This window comes from Macaca mulatta, chromosome 4, assembly GCF_049350105.2.
Source record: "Macaca mulatta isolate MMU2019108-1 chromosome 4, T2T-MMU8v2.0, whole genome shotgun sequence".
Taxonomy (NCBI): Eukaryota; Metazoa; Chordata; class Mammalia; order Primates; family Cercopithecidae; genus Macaca; species Macaca mulatta.
The window spans coordinates 157,665,912-157,683,250 of NC_133409.1; the positions used below are offsets into that span (position 1 = coordinate 157,665,912).

At 39.9% G+C, this 17,339-nt stretch overlaps 2 protein-coding genes and 1 pseudogene across 21 annotated transcripts in view; 1 reads left to right on the plus strand and 2 right to left on the minus strand.

The window, feature by feature from the left end:
- The window catches only part of CARMIL1 (capping protein regulator and myosin 1 linker 1), a 344,161-nt gene that overhangs the window by 174,938 nt on the left and 151,884 nt on the right, over positions 1–17,339 (minus strand). For all 9 annotated transcript variants that reach the window (XM_078000908.1, XM_078000907.1, XM_078000905.1 and 6 more), the window contains one exon: positions 10,385–10,506. In XM_078000908.1, coding sequence (XP_077857034.1) covers positions 10,385–10,506 — 122 coding nt within the window. The remainder of the gene's footprint in view (positions 1–10,384; positions 10,507–17,339) is intronic.
- Positions 1–17,339, plus strand: part of CMAH (cytidine monophospho-N-acetylneuraminic acid hydroxylase) — a 362,762-nt gene that overhangs the window by 4,119 nt on the left and 341,304 nt on the right. The window lies entirely within an intron of this gene.
- On the minus strand, positions 10,589–10,710 carry LOC114677917 (small nucleolar RNA U13; annotated as a pseudogene).

Genomic DNA, 17,339 nt, shown 5'->3' on the forward strand with positions numbered 1-17,339 from the left:
GGCAATGAGGAGCCATGGCAGATTATAAACAGAGGAGTACATGATGATTAGATGGGCACTGTGAACAAATATCTGCCTGTGTAGGTAGTTGCTCTCAATTTTCTACAAAATTGAGAAATAGAAAACATAGCTTGAGAAATAAAACAGAACTTTCCAGGACTGTTAAGAGTCCAGCTGAGAGTGAAGGTCATGGATTCTTGGTGGTTCAGGGCTAAATAGCTGTGGGATTTTCTCCTGCAGCCCTCAGCAGCCCAAATGTATATGGAGAGGTGCGCAGCTGGCTTGCTGCAGGATACAGGATTTCCAGGTGCGTGTGTCAGAAAAACAGTAGGGAAAGAAGGAGCAGAGGATATTGATAAGGCCTAGATGAAGTCATGGATGTTGTGGGCTGAGCGGTTAAGAACAGACAGGAAGGCAGGACGGGGGTGGCAGAAGAAGAGAAAGCCAAGCCATCCCCAGTCTGGAGGCCTTGAAAAAGTCCAAATACTGGTACTTCCAAGGGAGAGGAAGTGAAAGGCTGTAGTCAGACGCGGAGGGCTAAACTGCTTTTTCACCATGGAATAAGCTGTTCCAGGAGATGACGAGGTCATGTGGCCACAAAAGCAAGTGGAAGTGGGGTAGAGGTAAAGGGGCCATGAGCTGTGAGGAAGGGTGTCAGCGTGTCAGTCACCCAAAACCATGACAGGACGTGGGTGAGAAGTGGTGAAATAAATATATTAACTCATACTGAATATAGTTTCATCTTTAATGATTTCAAGGCACTCTGCTACATACAATGCTCTCAGTCACTCTTACGAATTTCAATCACCTTGTAGAGACTGGAAGAAAATGTTCCCAGTTATTTACATTTTCTGATTGAATGGATGGATTCCAGATAAAATATGCTAGGGCCTGAGAGGTTGCCTGGTTGGGTTCTACTCCTGGAGAAAACCTCAAATACGTATCAAATCATTTAAGTACAAACATTCTGTCAGCATGGAAAATATTCCTCCTACTTCTTTGTAAGTTTTATGACTATGGCATAATCAGGTTCCGACATACCTCATTTTATTGTATTATACTCACAGGTATTGTGAGTGCCTCACGGGTATTGCATTTTCTGCCAATTGAAGTTTCGTGGCAACCTTGCATTAAGCGAATCTGTCAGCGCCATTTTTCCAACAGCATGTGCTCACTTCCTGTCTCTGTGCCACATTCTGGTAATTCTCACAATATCTCGAACTTTTTCATTATTATTATATCCGTTTTGGTGATGTGATCAGTGATCCTTGATGTTACTATTGTAACTGTTTTGGGGGACCATGAATCACACCCATATAAGACAGCAAACTTAGCTACTTAAAAGTGTGTGTGATCTCACTGCTCCACTGACAACCATTCCTCTTTCTCTCCCTTTCACCAAGCCCCCCTATTACTTGAGACACAACAATATTGAAATTTAGGCCAATTAATAACCCCGCAATGGCCTCTAAGTGTTCAAGTGAAAGGAAGAGTCGCACATCTCTTCACTTTAAATCAAAAGCTAGAAACAATTAAGCTTAGTGAGAAAGGCACATGGAAAGCCGAGACAGGCTGAAAGTTAGGCCTTTTGCGACAAAGAATTAGCAAAATTGCAAATGCAAAGGAAAACTTATTTAAAGAAGTTAAAAGCGCTACTTCCATGAACATGTGAATGATGAAAAACTGAAACAGCTTTATTCCCAAGATGCAGAAAGTTTTAGTGGTCTGGAATGAAACATTCCCTATGCCAAAGCCTAATCCAGAACAAGGCTTTAACTCTCTTCAGTTCTATGAAGGCTGACAGAGGGGAGGAAGCTGAAGTTGGAAGCTACCAAAGGTTGGTTCATGAGGTTTAAGGAAATAAGTTGTCTCCATAACGTAAAAGTACAAGATGAAGCAGCAAGTGCTGATGAAGGAGCTGAAGCAAGTTATCCAGAAGATACAGCTAAGATCATTGATGAAGATGGCTACACTAAACAACTGATTTTCAATGTAGATGAAAGAGCCTCCTATTGGAAGAAGATGTCATCTAGGACTTTCTTAGCTGGGAGAAGTCAATCTCAGGCTTCAAAGCTTCAAAGGACTGGCTGTAATCCCAGCTACTTGGGAGGCTGAGGCCGGAGAACAGCTCGAACCCAGGATGCGGAGGTTGCACTGAGCCGAGATCGTGCCACTGCACTCTAGCGTGAGCAACAAGAGCAAAACTCCATCACAAAAAAAAAAAAAAAAGAAAGAAAAGAAAGAAATTACCACAGCCACCCCAACCCTTAGCAACCACCACCCTGATAGTCACAGCAGCTATCAGCATGGACACAAGCAAAACCTTCCCCAGCAAAAACATTACAATTCACTGAAGGCTCGGGTGACTGTTAGCATTTTTTAGCAACAAAGTATTTTTAAGGTATATATATTCTTCTAGACATAATGCTATTGCATACTTTAGTAAACATAACTTTTATATGCACTGAGAAACCAAAAAGTTCTTGACTCACTTTACTGCAATGGTCTGGAACCAAACCCGTGGTATCTCTAAGGTATGCCTGTTTACCTAATTCATGTCAGATGTCATTAATTTCTTCAAATTCCATGTAAATGCACAAGATCTACAAGTGTAGCATGATTTTTGTCTATTTTACCCAAAGGAACTTGTGATTAAGAACCATTATTTTAATAACTTGGGGTAACCATGTTTGAGAAGACATTATAATTAAAGTGATATTACAGAATCTGGAAATATGGAATGGTTCATCTTGGTTCAAAACCATCATCTGGCATTTTAATGGCGTTATATTCTGTCTACATCAAGACAATGAAGCAGATGTTATGCAAAAAAACAGCAAGGCTGTCAGAAGTAGATTCAGCCATTATTCAACTCAATTAGGTAAACCTTGGACACAGAAAGCTGGACTTCTGTCTGACCTCATCTAGGATCACATTTCTCTTTTAAAATTCTTGCTTTGTCTCCATAAAACTGCAGACCATGCTCTTTCGATGATACATAGGGGGTTTAGCTACTCAAACACAGGAAGAAAATATGGCAAAAATCTTTGACCGGAAGCTGGTGGGATTAAAAACAGGAAGCTGGCAGTCTACAATTACCAAAAGAAATAAATTCATCTTGATGGTAGATTTGGAAACCAGAGCCTCCGTTTTACTTGAAAAACAACAGTGGACATTCACACTCAGTTAGTTAAGGGGAAATCAATCAGAGAGTAAGGGAGGCAGCAGCTAGGGCAGACATCTGTGCGAACCAACCTGCCAACGTGTCCGGCGGGGCCTTTTCAAGTAGCTCCACTTTTTTACAGTTCTCATTTTTCTTGTTTAACTGAGATTTCAGGAGCTAAAGGAGTCTCATGAAACAAGTTTATTCATTTCCATAAGATATAAAGTTGTAAGAACTAAATTTCCATAAGGTAGGAACTGTTTCTTATCTATGCTGACACTGTGCATACAAATAATAAGTGAGAGGAGAATCCACTCTACAGAAGTTGTTTTCTGCCTGTAGTTAAATGACAGCAAGGAGCCACATCACTGTATTTGTTACCGGGCACCAGCTCACACACACATACACATACACATACACACACACACACACAGAATGTTACACAGACAGAAAGACAGAGGATTTGTTGTCCAAATAAGTACCACAAAAGGTAAACCAAAATCCCAAAACAAAACATAAGCAAGACATGCCTCTCACAAGCAGGCAGCACTAGTGCTGATTCAGCATTTGCACTATATGCATTTGATTTGCACAAGACTCAGAAAATAGTTGTATGTGGCAGCAAGAAATAGCAAACTAGATAACAAACACACCAACTCTCCATGCAAATCTCATGATAAACTATTGACACAAAAAATTATATTTTAATGTACTTACACTAATTGATTTAAAATTCAATTCCAATGCTCAGCCTATGCAACACGGCAACTGTCTCCAGAATGGCACATGCTTTAATGCTGCAAGCCACACCACAACAAATGGCTACCTACTGCTTTGCAAAGTGAAGAGACTACCAAAACACAGCAACTACCTTTCTCTTGTTTATATATAAACTCCTATTTCATCAGCTTTCTCCATAATAACCTCCCATTTTCATACCTCATACCTGTATTAACAATATAATTTAATACTAAAAAAAAATCTAGCTTTGTTTTGGAGAACAGTCAAGGTTCTTGACAGTTGAAAAGCTGAAGGCTGTAACACAGAACAACTTCCTGAAGAGAACTGCCATCACAGACAACCCTGAGAAAACAGATGACAACACTGAGGCTCTAAACCCTTCCCTAGTTCAACCCGTAGGGCTGTCACTGTCTGAGAGGTGAGGCCTCCAAGGACAATCTATAGCAAAGATTGGAATGTTAACAAAACATACGATAACAGTGATTTGAGTTGGGGTGATTTTTAAATTTAACTTACATTTTCTTCTTTATACTTTACATGTTCTCTATATTTTGAATTAAACTTTCCATATTTAATGAGGAGAAAATGTCATCTTAGAAGGGAAGGAGACAGGGAGAGAGAAACATCCTAATATATATTTGGAGACAGGAGATGGGGAGAAAATATGACATGTAAATACTACAAATTTTAATTTAAATCCTTCATTTTTTTCCAACCTGCATTCTCTTGACTATAAGAGCTGATAACATATACATACATACACACACACACACACACACACACACACAGACACACATATATATGTTTGTGTGTTTTGAGATGGGGTCTTTCTCTGTGACCCAGGCTGGAGTGTAGTGGTGTGAGCACAGCTCACTGCAAGTTCAAACTCCTGGGCTCAAGTGATCCTCCCATTAGTTGGGACTATAGGCATGCACCACTACACCCAGCTAGTTTTTAAAATTTCTTAGTAGAAATGAGATCTCACTATGTTGCCCAGGCTGTATATTTTCATACATTTGATTTGGATGATAGATGTTATTTTCAGAATTATATATGGGTAAAATCAGAAATTCAGATCTTTAGAGTTATAGGTTCATTTATACAGAGTCATTCGTAGACTATTCAATAACTGATTACCCAAACTGAGAATCTTCTGGGCTCTAACTCCCCCTGATTCACCTGGTTCCTAATACCTCCTCATGAGGCCCTTTTCTGTTCATCAATCACCACCGGAAGTGCCCTAAGCAAGGAAGGAGATGAGGGTCCCCATGACAGGCTCAGAAAACAAATTTGATGGGACAAACGAGTCATACAAGGTCTAAGGATTCTAAATATAGTTTCATATTCTCCAGTTCATCATGAGTGGAATATATGACATTACCGGAAATATATTTTGTTTTGCATGTTCTATTGTGCATTATTTATATAAAGCAAATATTCCCCTGACTGATAGCTTGGACTTAAGGCATACTGGGAATGTAGGAGAAAAGATACGGTTACCCATTTCTCCACCCTCTCTAGTCACAACAACCAAAACCAATAAAATTATATGTTTCTCCTGCCAAAATCATGTAATGCAATCTAGGGAACTTCAAGAGTAAAGGTATAACATAGAAACCACAAAATATTAGGCTTATGATGACAAGCTAATTGTGTGTGTTGGGTAGGAAAGAGGAATGCCAATCAAATACATTTAGGTAATTTAATTATCTGCCAAGGTATTTTCCAAATTATAATCTGTACCTTCTCTCCGACTGGTCTCTTCATGTCAATTGCCTTCCTTTCCCTACTCTCTCCTCTGATTTCTCTCCATCCATTTGCAGTAAATCTCCTTTGCAAAGTCAGCCTGTGCTCATTCATCTCCCACTTACACCCAATCATCTCCTGTCTCATCTGCTTCAGGTTACCTCAGCTAATGAGTTCATGGTTTGAAGGCAGGGCCACTGTCTTCTGACTTCTCTATGCCCCGTGGTACATCATCCAACAAGGTACTGGGCACGGAGTAAGTGTGAAGTGTATGTGCTCATCCAAAACCTCAGTCAGTACCTACTATGCACCAAGAACTAGGGATTTAAGATTAATAAAAACATGGTCTTTGTTTAAGCAGCTCCCAGCCTAGAAGGAAAAACAGGTGTGTTTTGTACCGTGCCTCTCACTTTCTCAAGGATATTGCTGATTTATTTATTAGGGCAGTCTCCAGCAACAAATCTCTCTTTCTACTGATCATTCCCGTCATTACAGCCATATGGTTTAAGCATATGCTTTTATCTCCCATTTTAAACACAAACAGAAATCCCCTGTAATCCCTCAGAGTGCACTAGCTATATCCAATTTGTCAGTTCCCCTTGATAGCTGATCTTCTCTATGAAGTTGTCCATACATGACACATCCACTTTCTCACTTCTGAGTTCATCCTTCAACCACAGCAGTCTGCCCCTCCCAACCAGACCCCTAGACCTGCTCTCATCAAGGTGCCTGTGTTATCCATGTCACCAACCCACTGAACAACTCTCTGCCTGCAGTTTGTTCAGCCGCATCATTCTGCAGAGCCACCACTCCTTCCTAGGCCCTGGTTTTTCACTGGTCTTCTTCCTACCTTGACAGCCAGTCCTTACCCAACTCCATTTGTGGCTCTTCCTAGTTTACCTGACCTCTAAATGTTGAGCTCATTCCAAGTATGCCTCATCTGCACATCTTTCTCCACGTGATGTAATCAACAGCCATGCAGTAAAGACCATCTTGTACTCATGGCACTCACCCTTGCTCCATCTCCAGACCTCTCCTCCAAGCCCCAACCTCACATATTTGCCTACCTTATAGCCTCACCTAGGTGGAGCTTAAAGGAGAGGTCTATGGAGGTCTTGTAGGTCCTACACAAATAGATCACAAATTCCACATGCCTAAAACAGAATGGCTACGGATCCCACCCCCCAGAAAAAACTTGTCCCCCACCTACCCCAGGCCTTCTCTGTCTCGCTGTCATATTGGTCACTCAGTTATTAAACCAGAATCTGAGAAGCCATCCTTGTTTTTCTTCTCTTTCTTTCCTCACTGCCCTTACCCACACTTACCTAATCCATCAGCAACTCCTGCATCTAAAATAAAGCTTACATCTACTCTCTCTATCTTAATCCCTAATGCTGCTACCTTTCTCCTGGCCACAGTCATCTCTTGCCTAGATTACTACAAGTGTCCAAATTAGCTTTCTACTTCTACTCTTGCCCCACCACCAGTCTATTCTCTTTAGCAGAAAACAAACAAACAAAAGATCTTCATAAACTATCTAAAGATTCATCTCCTATCCCTAAAATGTTACAGTGGCTTCCAAGGAAAATACTCCTAAATCCCAACCTCTTTCCCACAAGGCTCTACATCAACTCCGCCTATATCACCAGCGCTAGTGCTAGCCCCCTCTTGCATCATTCCTCACTCCTTCCCAACTTTGTTCTTCATTATGCCCCAGCCAAAGTGGATATCTTTCAGTTCCTCAGAGATACCAACCCCTTTCTAGGCAGGAGAAATAGCATGAACAAAAGCCCTGGGAAGGTAATATTCTTTGCCCTCCTTTTATAGGGCAGGCACTTTCTCTTCCACTAGGTCTTTTGAAGTTATCATGGCCACATGGAGGCCTTTGGAGACAGAAGTTTATTCTTTATATTAGTCCCATCTATTACTCTCATAGCACTTACTCAAAGGTACTGTTACTTGATTTATGTATTTCCCTCCCCCAAGTTAAAATGTAAGTTCCATGTGGGCAGGGACCATGTTCACTGCTGGACCTCAACACTTAGCACTGTGCCTAGCATATAGTAGGAACTCAATAATACTCATGGAATATTTAAGTGTATGAACAAGCATTTACAACACAGTATGATGTGTACTAGTGCAGGAAATGATCCAAAGTTCTTTGGAAACATGAATAAAGACTCTCTTTACAGATGAGAAGATACCCGAGTTAAATCTTTTGGAATTTGTCAGGATTAGAGCTATGATAATGGTGCTGAAAATATGAAAGAGCCTGACTGAGTTCAGGAAGAGGAAAACCATGGTGTTCTGTGTCAGGCTATACAATTTACATTTTATCAGGAAAGCCAGCCATTTGAGAGCTTAGGCAAAGAACAGATACTGTTTGAATTATAAAAAGATAACTCTGATGACAGTATGAAGGATCACTTGCATGAGAAGAACTAGAAGCAGGGAGACTAACTAGAAAGATGCAAGGAAGAAAGTGACTATGGCAGTGGAAATGAAAACAAGGAGAAAGAACCAGACTATGAGATATTAAGATAATATGTTTAAAAGCTTAGCAACCAATGGAATATGACAGTAAGGACCATGAGATGAACATGGCTCAGCTTTTAACTTGTGAGACTATGTGAATGACAATGCCATTAATTGAGATAGAAATACAGAATATAAGCAATTTTTAGGGGGGAAAGTGAGGAGTCCAGCATGGGACATAGTGAGTGTGAGGTGCCTGGGGCTATCCTTGTGGAGATGCCCAACAGGTGGCTGGTAAGTGGGGATGAAGACCTGGGTACAGTAGAGGTCTTAGATTTAGAAATCAACATACACATGGGAACTTTCTTCCTAGAAACAGAGGTGATTAATACTTGTTTAATATTTGCCTGAAGATTTTAACAAGAAGTTAAATGGAAGCTATAAGTGAAAATACTATTCTTACTCAATGTTCTCTGGGAAGAAAAAAAAATGGAAGAATCCAAACTAAAAATAAAAATGGTTAATTTCTCTGAAAATCCTACAATACTAAACAAATAAGGCTGCCTTTTAAAGAAAATAGAGATTCTAAATATTGTTCTGAAGTGTCTTTAAAGTCCAGGGTATTATAAGCTCTTGCCAAGTAAGGTGGTGCTTAATAATTTTTTTTTATTTCATCAGTGTTAATTTAGAAGGAAAGCGAGCACATTATAAAGAAACACATGTACAAAGTCACATTACTGAAATGTAGTTTAAGGAAAATGGGTTGTAGCTATTGTTAACTCATGATTACCCCAGCTAGTTCTCTGTTGGCTCTAAGGATGATGTCGAAACCATTCCTAAGAAAGTTTTGCTTCTTGGCAATTCCCATTGCCACCATGGATTCACTTCTTACTTCATCCTGCCACCCACTGCTGCCCACACTTCTTCTCCAGAACTGCCCGTGTGTGTGATTAGAGACCAGGAGAGCTTGCCTTGAAGACACCTCATACCTGAAATTCTAGCCAAGCAGGAGTCAGAGGGCAGTCCCAGCTCACCCTCTCCACTCCACTGAAATGGAGGCTAGGGACACTTAGCTCCCCCAGCAACCAGCTACCCTGATAATCAGAGAACCACAAGACTTAAGCTTCAAGAAGGAAGGAGCCCAAGGTGAACAACCAGCAAGCACACGGCCAGCCTTCCATTCTGGTGCGTTCACCTCCCACCACGTGGGGAAGAGAGAGAGCCCTGCGAAGGGCTGTGAAGGGAACTGAGTAGGGCCAAAGAGCTTGAAAGGGAGTGTCTGTCCCCACTGAGCCACTTTTAGTCATCCATAAGGTTTAAATGACTAAAAGTCTAGGTTTTCCTGCTGCTTTGTCCCTCAACTTGCAGGCAAGGCATGGCAGGAGGAGCATGTTCTATGAAGGGCAACTGTTCCCAAAATTCCCCTCCCACCTCCACCATGCAAGGAACACAGCTACCATGCTACACATGTCTACAAGGGGCCTCCAGCCCTTCCCTGTATATACTTCTGCCTTCTGGGAGAGGAATGGGAGGGAAATTCTCTGCCATCTGTGAATCCTGTTCTTCTTTCAGGAGGGTATTTTGACTATAACTATTATTTTAGGGAGCTTTCAGACATAAGCATCTCTCTGCCTTTCACCTCAGTCAATCTAATTCCCGTATCCCAGCAACCCACACACCCCACAACTACAAACTCAGGTATCCAAGCCCATAATCCTGACTTTAAAAGCTTAAAAAAAAATACAAGGGCATGGATGAACAAAATTTACTAATACGCCTGATGGGTATTTCAGAACACTAAGAGGACAATGAAAAAAAGGGATTTTTACATTCAATTTTTTTAGGTTTCTTGTTACTGAAAATAAAAAAGCAAAGAAAATAAAACCCTCTCTCTCTTCATCCACATTATACTTGGTGCAACTATACAAAGTATGCAGCCCCTGGCACTCTGGTAATAAGCTGTGAGTAAAATTCACACTCATGTAAATCTGGAGTTATATTAAAAGGTTACTGTTTTAGTCTTATGCGAAGTTAAAGGACTGCCAAATCCCTTCATCACTCAAGCTCTTTGAAGAATAAGACACAGTCTTGTAGAAATCCTCAGACCAAAACACAAGGGTTTTGATATTTAATGTTTAAGAGGAGGAGAAAGTCTGAGAGAGGAACTAAGTGAAGGGGTAAAAAGAAAGCATTGTTGTATTTGCCGTTTTGAGGAAGAACAGGTTATTTGCTCTCCTCACCCTGCCCAGGGAAACTCACACTGGAGAGAGGCCAGGAAATATCTTCCTCAGGCAGGTGCCTATGTGAGCCAGCACCTCACTCACGTCCTCGGGCGATGCCATCTTCATGGAGATGTTGCACTTCTCAGTTTCCACAACCATCTGCAAGAACCGGGTGGGACACTTCTTAAGAATGAGTCCAGTTCCTTCCGTTTTAAATTATTTTCAGTACTGTAAACTACATAGTCACACAGATATATACTAATACAATATTAGCTGTTTTTTCTTTTAACAAGGTTCGAGGGTAGCACATCTCACATACATGCGTGAATACCCAACCATCACGCTCATGAACTACAAAAGAATCACAGCATTAGCTTTTCAAGAAGCACTTCCTTAAAATGACACACTTAATTTAAGACTCAAAGAAGTGTTTGGGTAGCGGGTGTAGGTGTTGTCAGAAACATCTAGAAACTGAAGCAAGTGTTTCCAAGGGCCAAGCTGGCAGATTCAAATAGACTCCCATATGATAAGAGACTGAATTCCCACATTCAAACATGACTCTCCTTTTACCAAGATTTTGTCCTGAGCTGCAGTATTACAAACTTTTTATATCCCTGCTATGCAGTATAAGTATGGCTATATCTTTCTGTGAGTACCCATGGGCAATCTAAAAGCTACCTTTAAAACACACACACACACATTTTAAAAACAAGAAACCTTATAATATGCTTAAATAAAATGTTAAAACCTTTTGCTCTTGGGAGCAAAAGAGAAATGCTTTTAAAAGTTTCTATCGGCAGGGTGCGGTGGTGAGCTCACACCTATAATCCTAGCACTTTGGGAGGCCGAGGCAGGCGGATCACAAGGTCAAGAGATCGAGACCATCCTGGCCAACATGGTGAAACCCTGTCTCTACTTAAAATAAAATAAAATAAAATAAAATAAAATTAGCCGGGTGTGGTGATGCGTGCCTGTAGTCCCAGCTACTCAGGAGGCTGAGGCACAAGAATCACTTGAACTCAGGAGGTGGAGGTTGCAGTGAGCCGAGATCGTGCCACTGTCCTCCAGCCTGATGACAGAGCAAGACCCTGCCTTAAAAAAACAAAAACAAAAAGGTTTCGATCTTTCTAAGAAGAGGGGATACTTGGAATATTAAGGTAACATGTTAATAAAATGTTTGGTGTTAGGTTTACTGTCAGGCTAAGACTCATTCCTATAATTAACTGCTGGAGATGTCCAAAATACATGTCAAAAAATGTTGAGACTGAGACAGCTAGTCCTCTAAATAAGTATAAATTAACTTGTGAGAAGGAGGGCAGGTCACAAAAGGGGCAAGAGGTTGAAGATGTACACATTACAAATAAGAAGAACTTCAGCCACTTAAAAAAAGATGCCATTTTATTTCATCTCAAAAACACTCATGTAAGCTGGGTGTGGTGGTGCATGCCTGTAATCCCAGAAACTCAGGGGGCTGAGGCAGGAGGATCGCTTGACCCTAGGAGTTCAAGACCAGTCCAGGCAACATAGTAAAACCCCATCTTCCCACCCCACAAAAAATTCCCATAAAATTCAATCCTCTTAGATTATCACTTATCAAAATATTCTCACACATTTACTTCCTGTTCTTACTTTATCTATACAAAAATATGATGGAAAACACTGTTTATAATGTGCAATGCAGTTTTTAGATTTTGCCTTAGATTTTCCTAAAATTAGCCCAAACTGAAAATAATAATAATGTAAGTATTTCAACATATGCATGTTAAAAGAAAAAGTAATGCAAGGTATGTCAAAATGATGAGATCAAAGGACATAAATAATGTAAATGTTTAAGATGTCACTTTTTCATAAATACCTCCAGAAGAATCTGTCAATAAGTATTCAATAAACACCACTTCTGTGCTAGTTAGTTGAACGTAAAAAAAATTAAAATTCCTATTTTTCAGCACCTTCCTCAAGAAATGAAAGGCAAAGCCTTTAAAATTCTCTAGGCAAAGGCTCCATTTGTCTTCTAAAAGCTGGTTCAAGAGATATTCCTCTTGCAAAAGGCACCAAGCATTATTGTACCTGGAGACTAAACAACCCAGTAGTCTATAAGATGTTTTAAGTAAGACTAAATCTACTTAGTGCAATTAGGCTCATAATTTTCATATGCACATTATCTGTGCATACGCATGTTTTTAAAAGCCAGACACTTTTGATTTGCCATTGTGTCTATGCTCTGAACCCCACCCCCAATCTTCCCACCATGGGTAATTATATTTTTCACTACAGGGGTACTTTTACATTCTTCACATCTAGCGCATCTATTCAGTTCACAGTTTGGGTGCGAGTAATTAGTAATTAGCTTATTCTAATTCCACTTAATCTTAACACCTAATCATCTTTAATTGCACAGGCTTGAATAGAATGACAGAGAAGAAAAAAAGGTGACAGGTGGAGGAAGAAATGAGGCCTTCAATTCAACCTTACAAGCAAGCACTCACAGAACCCTGTGTAAGATGTCACCACCTTTGCATAATGTAAAGACTGCAACAAAGTGATGGAGGTGAAACCAACACAATAAATCACCTCATCAAAAAAAGAAAAAGAGTTTCCTATCAAATACTCTTTTCCCTCCCACTTCAGCTGGAGAGGAACAGAATGTTTGAAACACATTTTCCTTAGACACCTAGCAGGATATAACCCATGATATCTAATACACATTTAAAATAATAATCAGAGACATAAGCCATAGTAACTTATGTATGATTCAAATTTCCCACCCCACTCTACCGCCTTTTTTAAGGTCGAACAACCTGATTAAACTTTAAGGGCAGCATGTTTTACTAATCCCCAGCTAACAGACCTGTGAGCTGTTTTTCTCTCCTCTATCAGAAATACCCATGGGTGGGCCTGGCGCAGTGGCTCACGCCTGTAATCCCAGCACTCTGGGAGGCCGAGGCGGGTGGATCATGAGGTCAGGAGATCGATACCATCCTAGCTAACACGGTGAAACCCCGTCCCTACCAAAAATACAAAAAATTAGCCGGGCGTGGCAGCTGGTGCCCATCGTCCCAGCGACTCGGAGGCTGAGGAGAAGAATGGGGTGAACCCAGGAGGCGGAGTTTGCAGTGAGCTGAGATCATGTCACTGAACTCCTGCCTGGGCAACAGAGCGAGACTCCGTCTAAAAAAAAAAAAGAGAGAGAGAGAAAAAAAGAAAAAAGAAATACCCATGGGTGGTGGGTGGCTTATGAATATCATTCTGTGACATAGCAAACAATTAACCCTATAATTTCAAAAAAAAATCATAGCAGGTATTCAGTTGTACAAAAAAAGAGCCCAAAAATTGTATAACTACAAAACTATATAACTGCTGGCCTCAACTTAAATACCATGAAGGCAATAGAACTCGAGCACCAGAAAATAATGTGGCATAGAGACTTGTAAAATAAGATAAAGGTTTCCCACATTTCTGAAGAAAAGGGAAAATACCAACGGTAAAAGTCACATTTCACTAACTCTATAGAGCAATCACTCACTCTTACACACAATGCAGTGGGTAAGTCTCGGGAATTTTATCCGAGTTGACGAACTATAATTAAATGATAATAAAAAATAGCAAGGAGAAAAAAATAAATCCCAGAGAACATTATAAAAGAATTCCTAATCAAGGCTAGATTCTGAGTGCCACTGGTAGACATTCCCATCCTTATGATTTTATGTAAAAGAAAATTAAAACTAGAGACTTCAAGGAACCAGTGGTTACACAGGTCACTGGTTCTTAACCTTTGGAATGCAACAGAATCAAATGGTGCACTTGTTCAAAAAAAAAAAAAAAAAAGTCCACCGCAGACGTATGTTATTGTTAACTGTCCTATGTATATGCTGTGTGTGTATGAGGAGGATGAGGAAGTGTGATGTGACAGAGAGAAGGGTACTGCTGAAAGTATATTTTTAAAAATAATCTCAGGCAATTCCAAAACACAGCAAATTTTGAATACCATTAGGTTACTGGTATTGCCAGTCTCTGAACTGCTAGGCCATTTACAGAAGCAGTGCCAATGTCCACTATAATTTCATCTCAAAGGTCCATAGTGTGGGACAAAGTTAAATTGAAGCACTGTTGTAAATCTGTTCTTTTGGTATTGACACTGACAGGGGCTGAGACAGACGGCTTTATACACAGTTCCTCGGAGTGGTAGGCATAATGAAAGGGGCAAGACTACAAGTGTGGTAAGACCAATTTTGGCAGCCACATGGGAAAATTAGTCTTGCTGCATCAACACCCTTTCTCATAATTAAATAGCACAGTGAAATCATATTTTGAACATAACCTTGGCATTAACATTTCGCTAATGCCCTTCTGCTCCCATCCCAGCTCTCAAATCATAAACATAAACATTCCTGAATTAAGACTAGCAAGAAGACCCGGGTTATGTCATTATGTCATCATTCATGAGTGATCATTCACTCCTGCATATGTTTGACCATTTGGGCAAACATATGTTGCTGTGATTTTTCTTTCAAACTCCAGTTTCTGGAAAATGATAAACACGTAAGATAAAACATTGCTCTAAGATGAACTGTGGAAAAGTCCCAAGAGTTTGTATGAAATCTCAAAAACCACAGTGACGATTTTGACAATTTTAAAGAACATTACCAACAAACTCCACACACACACACATACACACATACACACCACACACACACACACACTTTGTAGTTTTAAAAGCTAAAACAAACAGTAGAAGGAAAGAATAAAGATCAAAGCAAAAGTCAATGAAATAGGAAATAAAAAATCAATGAAATCAATAAAGAAAACCAATGGAACCAAAAAAAAAGTTTGAAAAGATCAAAAAAATTGGTAGACCTCTAACCTGACTGAAATGGAAAGAGATAGAGATAACCAAATTACCAGTATTGGGAATGATATTCCCAATACTGTTATACTTGTTATACAGGTATTAGAAGTATAACAAGTGGGTATTGTTAACAACTTTATTTCAATAAATTCAACAACTTACATAAAATAAACAAATTTCTTAAAAGACACAAACTACCAAAGCTCATTCAACAAGAGAAATACAAATGGATCTATATCATTAAGGAATATTAATAGAATTTGCAGTTTAAAACCTTCCCTGGTCAGGCACAGCGGCTCATGCCTGTAATCCCAGTACTCTGGGAGGCTAAGGGGGGTTGATTGCTTGAGCTCGGAAGTTTGAGTCGAGCCTGGGCAATGCAGAGAAACCCTGTCTCTAGAAAAAAATACACAAATGAGTCGGGCATGGTGGTGCATGCCTGTAGTCCCTACTTGGGAGGACGAGGTGGGAAGATGGCTTGGACACAAGAAGCCAAGGTTGCCATGAGCCAAGATTGCACCCCTGCGGCTCCTGCCTGAGCAACAGAGTGAGACCCTGTCTCACCAAAAAAAAAAAAAAAAACCTTCTCAAAGAGAAAACTCAAGGCCCAAATAACTTCACCAGTAAATTCAACCAAACATTTAAGACAAAAATTAATACCACCTACCACCTCAACAGAAAAAATTTAAGAGGAGGAATTACTTCCTCCTCTATAGAGAAGAAATATGTAGAATCATTCTATAAATCCATGATTCTCTAATAGAGAAGCCAGCCAAAAATGTTTAAAAAAAAAAAAAAAGACAAACCAATCACTCCCACAAACATCGATGCAAAACACTATTCACAAAATTTTAACACTTGGAATTCAACAATATATAAAAGGAATAATATATCGTGACTCACGCCTGTAATCCCAGCACTTTGGGAGGCCGAGGTGGGCGAATCACAAGGTCAGGAGATTGAGACCATCCTGGCCAACGTGGTGAAACCCTGTATCTACTAAAAATACAAAAATCAGCTGGGCTTGGTGACACGCACCTGCAGTCCCAGCTACTCAGGAGGCTGAGGCAGGAGAATCATTTGAACCCAGGAGGCAGAGGTTGCAGTGAACCAAGCTTGTGCCACTGCACTCCAGCCTGGTGACAGAGCGAGACTCCATCTCAAAAATATATAATAATAATAATAATAATAATAATAATACATCATGGCCAAATGAGACTTACCCTAGGAATAAAATATTTGATATTAAAAAAAAATCAATATAATTCACCATTTTAGGAAGCTTAAAAAAAGAAAGAAAACCACACAATTATCTCAATAGACAAAGAAAAAACATTTGCCAAAATCCAACACTAATTCCTGATTAAAACTCTCAGCAAACTAAAAATAGAAAGAAACTTCTTAAAACAGATAAAGGGCATCTATTTTAAAAACCTACAGCTAACATCACACTTAATGGTGAAAGAATAAATACTTTCCCTCAAAGATGAGGAAAAAGGCCAAGAAGGTCTGATCTTGCCACTGCCATTCAGCACTGTCTTGTAGGTACCAGAACAATTGTCAAGGTCTGAGATTTTACCCTACTTGTAAGCCAGTAAGTTAGCCTATTACTGTTTCATTGATGCTCCGGAAGACAGGAGACACCTGGGTCAGAGACATAGGATTTTATGATTAATGGCACAACAAAAGGCATGTGCACCACATTTGGATAGATTCCCCTGCCCTCAAAGTCCCACATGGTGACATGAAGGGATTCAGATGGATGCCTGCACACACAGTAGGCTGCTTACAAGAAAGGAACCCTTGGACATTGGAAATCTACTGTTTTCATAGTAAGAAGTAAGCAAGCCTGTTCTTTGTTCAACAGGCAACTATTCCACCATCCCACAAGGATGCTCACTGCAATCAACCCTGAGAAATAGCCTGGGCAAAGAGTAGTCATGGCACTAAATTCCTGGCATACCCAGCAAAATATGTAGGAGTATGACACCAATAGAGGAATATCTCCCAACAGCAGTAAGACTAGACAAAGAAATAAAAGACACCCATGTTAAAAATAAAAGGTACCCATCCATATTCACAAATGACATTTTTGTAAATACTGATGAAATCTATTTTTAAAAGCTACTAGAACTAATACACGAGT